A 13,861-nucleotide genomic window follows, 5' to 3' on the forward strand; every position below is an offset into this window, starting at 1 on the left:
AATGCATGATCAACCCATATAATATTTTTCTCATTTCACTCTGAAAAATGGCTAGAATTATAACGTTTTCCCTCTTTTCACAGCAATGCTGACACTAAAGGAGAGCTATGTCACATGCACAAGTCCCAGTCTAGTATTTACCAAAAATATTATCATTCATAACAATCTTATTGATGGGTTTCGTCATGCTGTTTGATTAGCTGAACCTGACCCTGTCTTATCTGATATCCACACACATGTTGATTGCAAAGGTCGACATCATGCATCTGAGTCATGTGTGTTTTTCTCTCTCTAATCAAGACTGTGGTGTTGGAAAAGAACAGCAGGTCAGGCAGCATCTGAGAAGCAGGAGAATCGATGATTCGGGCATAAGCCTTTCATCAGGAATGATAAAAAACTTATGCCCAAAACATCAATTCTCCTGCTGCTCGGATGCTGCCTGACCTGCTGTGCTTTTCCAGCACCACACTCTCGACTCTGATCTCCAGCTTCTGCCGTCCTCACTTTCCTCCTATCTTTTGTCTCCCTATCACTGGATGAAACCATTTATTTCGAGAGGAATCAGTACTGAATCTGGAATTCATTTATTTGGCTCAACTATCCACTGTACAATTTTGGTGAACCATTGGAGGTGTCCCAAAGAAATGTATTGGATTCTTACATTATAATCCAAATGTAGGAGAGTCAGGACTGCTCATTGGTCACTGCATTGACTGAAGTGATTGTGGCCTAAAAATAATGAAAAGTCTACCTTTTGGGAAAGAAGACAAATTGAATGGGAACATTCTGCATTCATTATAATTAGCAGTTTCCAGATACTATGTTAAAGCTTCTTCTACAGAATTCATGACCTGCCTTTTCCCTTACCTTATCTTCACTTTTAGAAACTGAATAAAGCACTTAATCATTCAGAGCAGCTAGTGATAAACAATTCCACATAGATCTATACAAACTCAAGAAGAATACACTAGATAAGCAGTGTTGCTGTTAAAAAACACTTGACAAAGCACCTTGTAAAATGCAGAACATAGGTGCTTTATGTTTACGGAGTGGCATGCATTAATTTCACTGATGATGGGACATAATAACTCGAAGAGGTAAATTAAATGCCTCTCAAAATGACATCAGGGAGCCCACTTCTCATAGTACCAAGATCAGAGAAGGGAAAACACAAGTGCCTTCCCATTAGCTCCTTAATGAAGATAAACAGTCCATAGGTAAAAAGAGTAAAAAGAGCTGCATGCTACTAAAATCCCTTGTTTATTTTCAATACCATCATCTCCCAAAGCCCGTGATTATAATGCATTTTGACATATGATCTAGGCAAACACAATTGCTGTTAATTTTTTAAAAGTATTTTAAGAATCATTAATATTATTAGTTTCTAGATACTTTTTAATATCTTGTTGTCTAGCGAACACCAGCAAATTTAAGTTTTTCAGCACTGGAAGCTGATTTGTACTATCATACATCTGCTAATTTATATAGGGAACATAAGTTCTTCACAAAATATAAAATGAATGTGCACTTTGAACAGTAGGATGAAGTTTCCTCAACTTTTACTCTTATTCCTCTATTGCTTATTTTATGTACAATATAACATTTTAACTCAAGCCACAGATATCAAATGGTATTGTTATCAGATGCTACGGAGTGAGCTCTCTCAATCCAGCACAGCTATTGCTCAACCATGTGTTATTTTAGAGAACAATCCTTGACCTTGTTAGCATTTGAAACTAAGGATGAAACTTAGCAATATTGTGTTACAGTTGTACAAAACAAAGTGTGTTTTACTCTTGTGATAAGCAGAAGGATTAATTTATATTATATTGTAGCAACATGGTTTTCAGTTCCATTCATTCAAGAACATAAATTGTAGCACAGAGAATGATGTACTTGGACAATTGCCATGTTAGAGAAATGTCATTGGCATATTTTGTATGGCACAGTAAATTAAGTCTAATAAAGAGTAAACATTTTTCAAGAATTTTCTTTGATTTTTTTGGATAATGGATATTTACAACCAAGTTATGGTCATTTCTGTGAAAAGCTTTCACATTCAGAAATTAAGTCATCTGACAAGCAAAATGTTGCCGCAGTGTCCTGTAGATAGATCATTCATATGTCCTTGGATAGTTTTTTCCATGAGCACTCTTGTTGCAAATGGTTCTGTAATAATAGGATTAATGTTGCTTTTGTGAGGAGAGCAAAACCAAAGACCATTTATATCTTGTGCCATTAAGGTAATGCATTAAATTGGTCTTTATGGCAATAATCTGCAGTTATATGGTGTCTTTAACACATTAAAACATTCAATAAGGGCTTCACAGGAGCACTATTGATCAAAAATTGAGAGTGGATACACAAGGTGATACTAAGATGGATGACTAAATATTTGGACAAAACAGTATGCTTTTAAGGAATGTCTCAGAGGAGAGAAAGAGGTAGAGAAATGTAGGGAGGAAACTCTTAAATATTACTGCCTTGGAAGCCAAAGGCACAGCGGTGCAATATTAAAATGAAGATGGAGAATTGAAGGAATGCAGAGATCTCAAGGGTTGCAGCGATGCAGAATATCGAAATAGAGAGGGGTGAGCCCTTGGAGAACATCAATAACAACCCAATGACAGAAAAAAAATCAATCTGAGCAGAAATAATGCAAAACTCTCTGTTTTTCTCTGTTCAAGATCTCTTTTTGTTTACCTCAACAAGACATCCCCCTCCTGTACATCGGTGAATTTCCATTTCTTGTGCTCCAATACATCCAATGATCTATGAAACCAAGACTTTGAATTAAGGTTCAAATTATGATGATTGAAGGCATTTTCCCATTGCCAAGTGAAATCTGTCAAGTGGACTGGTCAGCCAATGTCATTTCACTTTTTACTCAACAGCTTTTAGTGAGAGACCTCCTGCTGTTTTCAAACTGATCCAATCCAAGGTTGCAAAAGTACTCACTGTAATCATTACTATAAAAGCTTATCAGCTCTATAAATTATGAGACTGCACTGTTTCCCAGTTTTAAGTATTTCATTTATTTATGGGAGAGAGAGAGAGAGAGAGAGAGACAGCAAAATAGACATGCACAAATTACGCTATCCATTAAACATATTTCTGGTCTTACCTCACTCCAAAACCAAACATTTGGTGAATTCATCATTAACATATTGTGAACTGTGCCATTGAGAAAATGTTTTGCTGGGGTGCAAGAGTTACATCACGATGCACAATAATAATAATTACTAATCTAGTAGATGATTAACATTGTCATCTTCATTGTTACATTCAGCTGAGTATGCAGATAGGTTATTTCTGGCAAAAGCAAAATCGTTAGTGGAGAGAATGCTGGAAACAAAAGGGCACAAGGCAAATATACATTTTCTATTCTTACCAGAAACAGTTAATCAGTTAAAAGCAAAATGAAAGTCCAGAATATTGTAGGATGTTCTATAACAAGCAGCATCATTTGTTTTTGCTGCGGAATTAGCACGCTTGTCTAATCTAAAGCTAGTTATTAACAAGTGTACCTGTTACAAAATATTCAAGTCCAGGAAAGGCCTCCTTCCCAACGTGGCTGCACAATGTTCTCTATACCTGTGAAAGTATGGTGTAGATGGTAGATGATACTGTACCTGATTGGCTCTGGTGGTGGTCATGGGGTCAGATGGAGTGGACTTGGTGGTAGTTGGGGAAGATGGCAATGTCTGGGAATAAAGCAATTCAGGAGGAAATCACCAACCTTAAGCCTTATACTGAGCAAACCCATGCAATAAATTCCAAACAGTCCAAGGTAGCTTACTTTGGCTAATATTTTAGGTATTATTTCCATAATTATTTATCCACAGCCACCTCATGCCAATGAAGGATGGATGAGATTTACGATGAAGAGCTGGTGTCTAGAGAAATACTGTGTTTCTCGCCAATATATTTTAAATTATGAAGCCATTATGATGATTCAATAGTTTTGATAGGTCATACATTTTCAATTATTGCTACCCACTGTAGCAAATGTAGAACATAACAAATGCACAACTTTTTGAACATTAGCAAACATCATGAATAACTTTGACTAATTTCTGTACATTTGAATAACATTTCTCGGCACACATTTCTAACTTTCTGAATCTACCTCTTTGAACTGGAATCATAATTGCAGTAAATTGCCTTATCAATGTATATGTTAAGTAAATGTCATATATACCAGGCTGAAAGTTCAAGGAGATGTAGACTCACGTTAATTAGGACTACAGTAAGAGGACTCATGGTATTGAGTCTAACACTGGTTCAATATAAATTAATCCATAAACATGATTTCATAAGAAAACAGGATTTACATTAAATTTAAATACAGTAATGCTTCATGTGAGCAGATTGTACTGTAAAATCAGTACGCTATGCCAAATGAAGATATTCAAATCCTCAAACTAGTCTTTAAAAGTTAGTTGAAGTCAGGAATTAAATTACAAATTGACCAGAATTCCAGAAGACATTTTCAGAATTAAAACTTAACATCGATTATTTTACTATATATACATATATGTTGTATTTATTTGATATATTTTAAAAAGTTACTTTAAGCTTGGAAGAATTTCATCATCAGTATATCTGATTTTGTCAGAAATAAGCATTCAAATTATTTTTTGTTTGCCACTTTTCATGTGTTGAAGAAATGTTATTCAAAAAGATTAAAGGAAGACTGTCTGCAAAAGAATCCTATTTGGTGACCTCTAGAATGAGAAAATAACTGAGTCCCTTTTACAATTTAAAATATGTTCAGTGCAAATCTGTGCAAATGTGCACAAGTAATATTTGCACATTTTAAGAGTTAGGTAGCTTTGCTTTCAAAAATGTAAAGCTCCTAATATGTTACAGAGTTTGTGAAAAGTTCACATGGAGAATTAAAATGTTCCATTAATACTTAAAGAATACAAAACTACCTCAAAGAGCCATTTTGTGCATTCCATCTTTCACTTGTTCAAGCTGTTTTTTTGGATGGGGCGGTTTTTACAGGAGGCAGGGAGAAAGAGGTAGCAAAAAAAAACACACAGCTACAAACAGCATAAGTGGATCAACGAACCCTCTGACCCCTCTCCTGTCCTAAACAGGCAGTGAAGACGTTACAGCATAACTTACGTATAGAGTGAAAGAAAATAGAACAGATAAGATGTACAAGATTATAATGAGTAGTGCCATTTAAATTGGAATAAGAGAAAGTGGAAAACAAAGGAAGAAATAAATCTTCCTTGCATTAAGAAAACAATAATTCTTACAAGAATAAAAACATTCATTTCACAGAGGCAGACTTCACACAGATATAAAGTTTAACAGTCAAAACAAAAATCAATATTCAACTAAAACAGAAAACTTCTACATGAAACTAAAACAAAATGACAACAGTGACCAGGAGTCCACCAGACTGAGTGATTATTCCTTTGGACACAGCTCTGATCATACCAGGAGAATTGAGATGCCAGGCAATGCCTGTGCCCCTGTGAAAAGGAGCTTTAATGTGTTGGTATGCTATCCATTCAGCATGGGGCAAAGACAGCATTTAGTTATCTGATTAGACTGCGAGAAAACCATTCTCAAAAAAAAGCTGTCCATGTTTTGGCGTAGTAGCATATGTTTTAAGGTACAATTTGTGCAAACTTTTGTAGTACAATACATTCCTTTAAACATTTGCCTTGCCCCCTTTTCACTGTAGTTCTTTTAAAAATAGTTTGCCTATTTGTCTGAGACTCTCCCAGATTGGAAAATAAATCTCTTAAGCGCTGCTACACGAATCTGGGGAGAAATGAAGTGCTTTGCACTTGGAGTATGCACTTTCTTCCCTGCTATTCCAGTTGCTCTCTGACTACTAGAACTTGGCAAACCACACACCCCACTAGGACACTAGGATTATCTACTTACAACCTTGATGTGTAAAGACACTAAGACACCAACATGTGAATTTGGCAGCTTAATAATGGTGAAACATCAATGCTCTGTTCACAGACACTAAGGCCCAGATAAATCTAGTTGAATTTACATTGCATGAAAATATTTACTTAAATTTCCTTGGTTTCCTCCTTTATGCAACCAAACAGGTACTCTAATGGCCAGAGCAACACAGATTGGAGTTGCGCATCAGATCCATGTGGAATCCCCAATTCAGGTGAGTCACTGGGAATTGCCCAGGAAATTGACATTGTCTCCTCCACCAAGAACCCAAGAATCCATTAACGTCAGAGAATTCAGACATTTCCAAATCAGTTACACTTAGTAGCTTCCAGGAAATGTTAAAAGATTAAACATCTATTCTAACCCCTGGATAAGAGTTAATGTGACCCCTTAACTCACAACTGAGTTAACTCACCTACTTAATCCACTGTGTTCCCATTAGTAAATATTTGACATACCCATTTTCCTGTCGGTGAGGGAGATAAAGGGGGCAGGGAGTTACGGCTGACTGCAATTTGCACTTCCAAGGCTGACAAAGGCAACTGCATATGCTAAAGTGGAGCTGCCTTCAGTTAGATCCAACTTTCACAAGTGGGATATCCAAACTATAATGTGCACTTTAGACCGATCAGAAAAAGGCCCAAAGCTGCTGGTGTTCTTTGCAGAGGTGAGGTACTCTTCTGGACAGGTCCAAGGACATCTTTAGAAGAGATAAATTGTAATTAGGCTGAGTTTTCTGAAATTCAAATGTCCTTTGAGATTATTAAAAGTAGACATAAATGTGCATGAAAAGTTGATAAACTCTTTGAAATTGCGAAGCTGATTGTAACTGTCAAACTGTCAAGGAAGCTGTCAGTCTGTCAAGTGAAATGGAAAAGGGAGCTTTTGACACAGCTGTCAAACTCAACCAATATAAATGTCCTTGCCATTAAAATTTGAAACAACTGGCTGCATTGTAAAAGCAAATCAGGACTTACTGTTTCACTCTATCTGTTGACCTAAGTCTGAGAGTTATCATTTCAGCATTTGTGTCGCACATCTGATTTCACAACCTAGGGTGCCTGTCAATTCACAATTTTATTGACAGCTCTAAGTACTTACAAGTTTTTGGAGCAGGGCTATAAATTAAATGCTTACTTTTAATAGGCAATTACATAGCTGAATGAAGTTAACTGTAGCATTTTTTGTTGACATATGTGTTTATTAACACAGTGAATTGATTAGTAGGCATTTGTAATATTATTTTATTTAATTTTAACAATGAGTCCTGAGTTCTGTCTATGGTGGACACTGAGTGAGTTGGCATGGGAGGTGTAAGAGCAAAGAATGGTAGGTGAGGAGGCATGCCTTGAAGCTGGATTGGGAATATCAACAGCAATGGAGTGGACAGAAAGGAATAGCTTGCCATGCAGGGTTTGAGGGGTAGGTAAGAAGTAGGACGTGAAATGGGTAGACATTGATGGGGCATGTGGTGAGAGGTGAGGACTGAATTTTGTTGTATTGTTTATGTTGAAGCCGGGTCAAAGTACTGGTGTGCTGAGGTCAGCCATTTTTTTGCTGAACTCCACACCCAGCATCCCCTGAGGCTCTGTCCACATCCCTTCCAAGGGCTGCAGACCTAATTTTGATCTATAACTCACAACCCATAATCATGGGGATACCTTCCATAGGTTGGCAGTGCTACAAAGCTTTTGCGACTCTGCAATCCTGACCCAGTAATGAACACTTAGGTCAAGGTTTTATTGCCAGTTTCACTTCGCTGATTGTTTTCTGGCTAAACAGGCACACAACTTGATTCTAGACTGCTATTACTCCAGTGAGAGCAACCAAGAATAAACCTTTCTTATGGATGATGTTAATTGGCTCTATATGACGGCAAAAATGAGACTGGAAATGTCATATATGCAGAGCAGTAGCCACAATCTCATGTTCTTGTACTGCGGGACCAATACTAATTATCCAGTGAGCAGATTTTTCGTAAAACTAAGTTTTGAAATAAATAATTTGATACTGAAACTTTCCTGATCAGCATTCCTGTTTATGAGCTATAATTTACATTTATCTCCAAGAAATTAATTTAGAACCTGAATGCATTCAAAGTTTCAATATATTGTGATACTTGTTCTGATGTTATTTAAATCATGTACTAACAAAGAAAAGCTGATCTACAAATTAATCTCAAAATTCTCATTCGTAGCTTTTGTTTCAGAAAAACCTTTTGAAATTGGTAACTTGAAAATGTACCTTGATTTCACAGAGAAACCAGTGACGTTGAAGGCTGTAAAGGATTTCATTCATATTCAAGACCACAAAATGAATGATATTATGGTACCAAACAAAAATCCATGTAGGAACTAAACAGGAATCACAAATTTGAAAAATATCTTGTCCCAATTGCAGAACGGTCAGGAAAATGAAGGAACACTTATGGTAAATACAACTTGTACAACAAAGCTAAGGTAAATAATGCACACCTAACTTTATTGCTTCATGAAAACATAGTGATTTACATGATCATTAATCCCTGGACAAGCAGATGACATGCACATCTAAGCTACATGGAACAATATTTTCTCTTTCATCTAAAAAGGTTTTGTGTTTTCCCATATTTCTTCACACAGAAGTATTGCAGACAATCTTTCTTTAACAATATGCTTGGTTAGTAAAATTCTTACACCTTGAGAATTAGTTTAAAAATTCCCATTCTCAAAAAGTGGGCAAAAATAGTTCACCACGTGGCAGAAATATATCCTAGCTTTCTTTCAATTTCATAAAACTAAATTAATAATAACAGCCTGGAAGTCATGAGCACAGATTTGAAATGGTGGTGGGAGCTGGCCAAGTTATAGTCATTAATTGATCATCCAGTTTAAAACATGTGAAGCCAAAAAGGCTCCTTCATTACTCGATAACCGTCATTAATTTTGCAATCTCTTTGAACTGGCTTTTAATGTTATCCCTGCCATACTTTTACCAGCCACATGACAGTGGACTTGCTGCCATACCCCTCCTCCACCACCAAATGCACTTACTAATTCTATTTCAAAATAGCAGATATATTTTATGTTATTAATAGCTTACTTGTTTGATGCGATCCGGGTTCACGGTGGTCTGAGGCTGCAGGATGCTAACTGGTTCTGTCTTTGCCACATTCTGAGGCATTTCTCGTATCTTCTCTGCAATGAAGCTGTGAACAGCATTCAGAGCTTCAACTGTTCCCTGGATCAGGCAGACGCGCTCTGTTGTTCCTGAAATGTAACACAAAAAAAATCAAAGTGAAAAAAGAAACAAAGACAAGCTGTCTAGGTGTATGAAGACAATCAGTTCACTGTCAGTTGTTTGAAAATATATACACAAATATCTACAAGATTTTATTGACAGTTTTTATAAAACAACAGATAAAAAAAATTGGTTTTATTTAAGTAAATTTTCAAAAGGTATGCAGCATTATGTGTCAGATAAGAGCTTTGTGCACAAATAATGCCAAGTGAATTAAGGGGAATTTGGTCATGTGGGTAGAAAGATGGCCAGAAGGCAGAAAACAAAGGACATAGATAAAAGCATGTTTGATCATTTTTGACAATTAGAAATCCCTTTGTGGAATCGTGCAGAATTGGTGGGAAGATTCCTTGGTTGAGTATCAGCTCACTGAAATGGTTAGGAATGCTCCTTGCATAGAAACATGTTCTGGCAGGGACTCGAGCTCAGAGCTTCCAGCCCAGAGATAGGCATGCTACCACTCTGCCACAAGACATCCATATAGTTGTTATTTTTCAAAAAAAAAGGAAATAGTTTGGAAAATTAGCAGGTGACTGCTATGAGACTAAGTGGTTCACCTGGAAAATGCTCAGCCATGGTCAAATCATCTGTTCTATACTGGAAGGTTTCAAAATAATATTTGAACCTTGGTCAAACACAGAGAAACATATTGAATGAGTCATAAACATTGAGAGTACATATACTTTGAAGGAGAGACTGAGTTGGGAAGATGTTGATTGAGCTTCAACAGGGGCAGATTGTATATTAGACTGACTGGGAGTTTGGATGTAAATATCTTAGTTGGTTTTGCACACTTACAAATATGACTGCTAGGTGACAGAAATAATACTAATGCACACTGCAATGATAGGTAAGGTACAATGAATTATAAACATTTGGTCAGAAGCAGTGATGGAGAGACTTGGTGTTCATGTTGGATCCAATTTACATAAAAAGCAGGAACAGACACAAATTGACACTGGACAGATACCTGATAAATCAGTTGATAAACACACTACCCAGTAAGGAACTAGGCAGGTAGACCTGGATGGTCCATGTTCAGTCTCTATTCTGTGCTGAATTGATGCTTAGATAGCACAGGTTTAACCAACCTCGTTTTGATCCCTTTGGATTGGGAAAGGTGGGGTTGGGAAGTTGTGGGCATCAGGTGGGTAGGACTACTTATTGTTTGTAACTGCTGGAAAATACTCATTAATAGATGTTAGATGAGAACAGAATTGCACAATTACTGATTTGAAAATAAGTAAAATTTAGGTAAAGCAGACAAATGATCTGAGGAAGATAGTTCACAGAGACAGAACATCCCAAATATGAATATAAACATCTTGACTTGTAAAACACAGCAAAGTCTGACTTTCTATAGCAGTTTGTAATGAACAAACACTTCAGTTGAATAGGTCAAAGGAGAATAATTGAGATTACAACATACGTGCAGCAGAAATAACTCTGAATAAAATAAGAAAATAAATTTGGATTTATTGACAAATTTAAATGCAACTATAGCACATTTCTCGCAACAGTATTGTGCAGGAAATCCCCAACCACTGCGGGCTTCCCTGAAAGCGTAAATATTTTTCCACATCATAATCAACTGTCGTGAATTACTTAATTAAATTATGTAATCACTGTTCCACAACAATTCTGTATACACATAGAAGTTTTATACAACACACAAGTTGACTTTTCAAATCAGGCACAGGAACATGATGCCCAGATAATCCCAGCATTTTGTCTGTGATGTGATTGTGATATGTCAATATTGTACTGGGGCTGGAGGAATATACAGCACCAACAGCTACTGAAGTGGCAGGAGCTTCATGCAGACTATTAATAATAAAGGCAGTTGGCAGCCATGATGGCACTTGTCAATGCTTTACTGAGGACAGCAGGCAGCTCCTCAGAGGAGTAGCAGCCTCACCATGCATAGACGTGGTCAAATGGCTAAATGGAGAGCAAAAGTGCATGATCCAGCCCAGAGTCCCACAGCTCAGGACGTCTAACATATAACAAACTTTTACTGCTGTGAACCCAACAGCTATGCACTATTGAAGTTGGAAACTGCAAAAAAAACTTATTTTTCTCTTAGATCTGTTTCCTAGAACTACTAAATGCTGCCACTTGAATTCATTCCTGATGCTGCCATCAAAGGCAGGTTTGAGCTTTCAATTATTCTGACATAAAGTGGGACAGAATTGAAGGGGAGACTGAGATTTAAATATGATTTGGAGATGCCAGTGTTGGACTGGGGTGGACAAAGTTAAAAATCACACAACACCAGGTTATAGTCCAACAAGTTTAATTGGAAGCACTAGCTTTCGAAGCACTGCTCCTTCATCAGATTTAAATGTGTCAGGATATTCATCAATGACATTTATTACTAACCAGAACAACTTAAAATATGGATATGATTCAAGCAGTTAAAAACATAAATATTAGAACTCAAGGTAGTTTTATGTTGGGAAGTCTCCAGGAAAGCTTGTGTTAAAATTTCAAGCACAAGCTCTCATCAATATCTTTACTATAAACAACAATAATTACCTCCAGAAATCATTTGTATGATTTCATTCAATGGTCTTCCCTGATAAGTAATTCCATACATCCATTGGCCTTATTTATAAATATTTCAGCCTGAATTCCCTATTTATTCACAATTAAGAATTAATTTCAATTTTATCTAAATATTTTGTGAGAAATTTAGAGTTTTGGACAAATAAAAGTCAAACTTTGAAAAGATCGATAATGCTGTTCCAAATAAATCAAAACATATTTATCTAGTTACTCAACCTCAATTTTGAGTACTTTGATCCTATTTTAGTTCTTATCTTTTTCTGATGATGCTGTTACTATTCCCCCGAGGACAACTTTAAGAAGAACATTGATTAACTTTCAAGAAAGGGACTCAAGGGAGTCTTCAGATTGAAAGCATTAATTCTGTACTAAATGATGGCACGTGATATGGGTTGATCAATATAGCTAGCATAAGCATTCTACAGAAGGTCAATGGACAACATATGAAAACAAAACAAATATCATGTTACAGTCCCAGTGTTGAACCTAGACTAAAAGGCAGCATGTTAGAGAGGGGAGGAAAACAACACTTATGCAATATTCATGCATCTTTTCCTCTTGAATAAGGAAATGATATGAATGCTTGCATAAACTATTCAACAATGCAGTTAACTGTCTCATACAAGTTAATCTAGCTTTTTTCAAAAATAGCCCAACATAATTTTACATCTTTGCATTATTGAAGTAGTGTTATTTATCTCATCACATACCCATAAAACAATTTGTTGAGCAGAAAGTAATATCTAGAAAACATCAGCACTTTTAATATATTCATTTTACGTTAACAATGTATATGTAAAAATAACTCAAATTGATAATGGCTTTACTTACATTCAATGGGAATTATTAACCAAGTGGAGATATTCTAGCAATTAATACATTAGTTAAACCATTTGACATCTAATATACAACTAAGATTTCAGCAGAAATTCATACTATTAATAATTGTGAATTACAAAATATGGGATGCATTTTAACACCTGAAAAACAAATGGGTCAAGGTCTAGTCATATATTAAAAATTTAAAACACACCTCCATCCTGCTCTCTCCTGTGTTTAATGGCAAGGGGTAGGCAGCCAACCAGCTCACAGGAGATGGGTTGTGCAGTTAAATATGAATACGTGAACAGAAGTAGGCCATTCAGCCCATGTAGCTAACCTTGCCATTCTAGATTATAGGTAGTTATCTCCTTTATGTCACTTGCCTGCACTATTTCCATTTCACTTAATTTCCAGAAATCTATTGATTTTTGTCCTTAATCTGGTCAATAACCTGCCCTTCTGTGGCAGAGAATTCTAAAGATTCACCACCCTATGAGTAAAGAACTTTATTCTCATCTCAGTCTTAAATGGGCTGCCCTTTACCCTGAGATATATCCCTGATTCTCAAGTCATGAGCCAAGGAAATTTCATATTTTACCCACCCTGTCATGCCCTTTAAGAATCGTACAAGTTTTAGAGATTGTTTTAGAAGTGAATAACTCATTTACTTACATTATTCTCCATCTACCTTAGCCTGTGCTAGTTGTCTTTGAGCCTCTTACATGCTCCTTACAACTCATGTTTCTACCCAGTTTGATATCAGCAAATTTGGAAATATTGCAATTGGCCATACATCCAAATCATTTATGAAGATTGTGAACAATTGTAGTCTTAGCACTAACACTTGCAGTAACAGACTAGTAACAGCCTGCCATCCTGAAGATGACTTTATTTTTATTCTCTGCTTTCTGTCTATTGATTAAATACCGATCTAAATTAGTACAACTCCCGCCAATCCCATGCACTCTAATTTTATTTAGTGATCACCTGTGGTGGGACTCTCATCGAAAGACTTCTGAAAATCCAAATACATTATATCCACCAATTTTCCTTTGTCTATCCTTCAGGTTAACATCATCAAAAAAAACTCTAACAGGTTTGTCAAACATGACTTCCCTTTCAGCAATCCATGTTGACTTTGTTTTTGCCATTCTTTTCAACATGTTCACTTATCACATCCTTTATACTAACTATGCACGTCAAACTAACAAGTCTGTAATTCTCCACTCTCCCTCTTTCCCCTTTTTAAAAT

The 13,861-nt window shown here is 36.2% G+C and overlaps 1 protein-coding gene across 3 annotated transcripts in view; it reads right to left on the reverse strand.

Moving 5' to 3' along the window:
* The window catches only part of LOC122553753 (RNA-binding protein Nova-1), a 277,971-nt gene that overhangs the window by 96,204 nt on the left and 167,906 nt on the right, over positions 1–13,861 (reverse strand). Inside the window, exons 3-5 of one of the 3 annotated variants that reach the window (XM_043698035.2) lie at positions 9,022–9,188; positions 3,633–3,704; positions 2,704–2,772 (exon numbers count right to left, since the gene is read on the reverse strand). In XM_043698035.2, coding sequence (XP_043553970.1) covers positions 2,704–2,772; positions 3,633–3,704; positions 9,022–9,188 — 308 coding nt within the window. The remainder of the gene's footprint in view (positions 1–2,703; positions 2,773–3,632; positions 3,705–9,021; positions 9,189–13,861) is intronic. The other 2 variants (XM_043698036.2, XM_087990031.1) reach the window with 2 other exon arrangements.

This window comes from Chiloscyllium plagiosum, unplaced genomic scaffold (assembly GCF_037043375.1).
Source record: "Chiloscyllium plagiosum isolate Xiang-an unplaced genomic scaffold, Cpla_swu_hap1 HiC_scaffold_8, whole genome shotgun sequence".
Lineage (NCBI taxonomy): Eukaryota > Metazoa > Chordata > Chondrichthyes > Orectolobiformes > Hemiscylliidae > Chiloscyllium > Chiloscyllium plagiosum.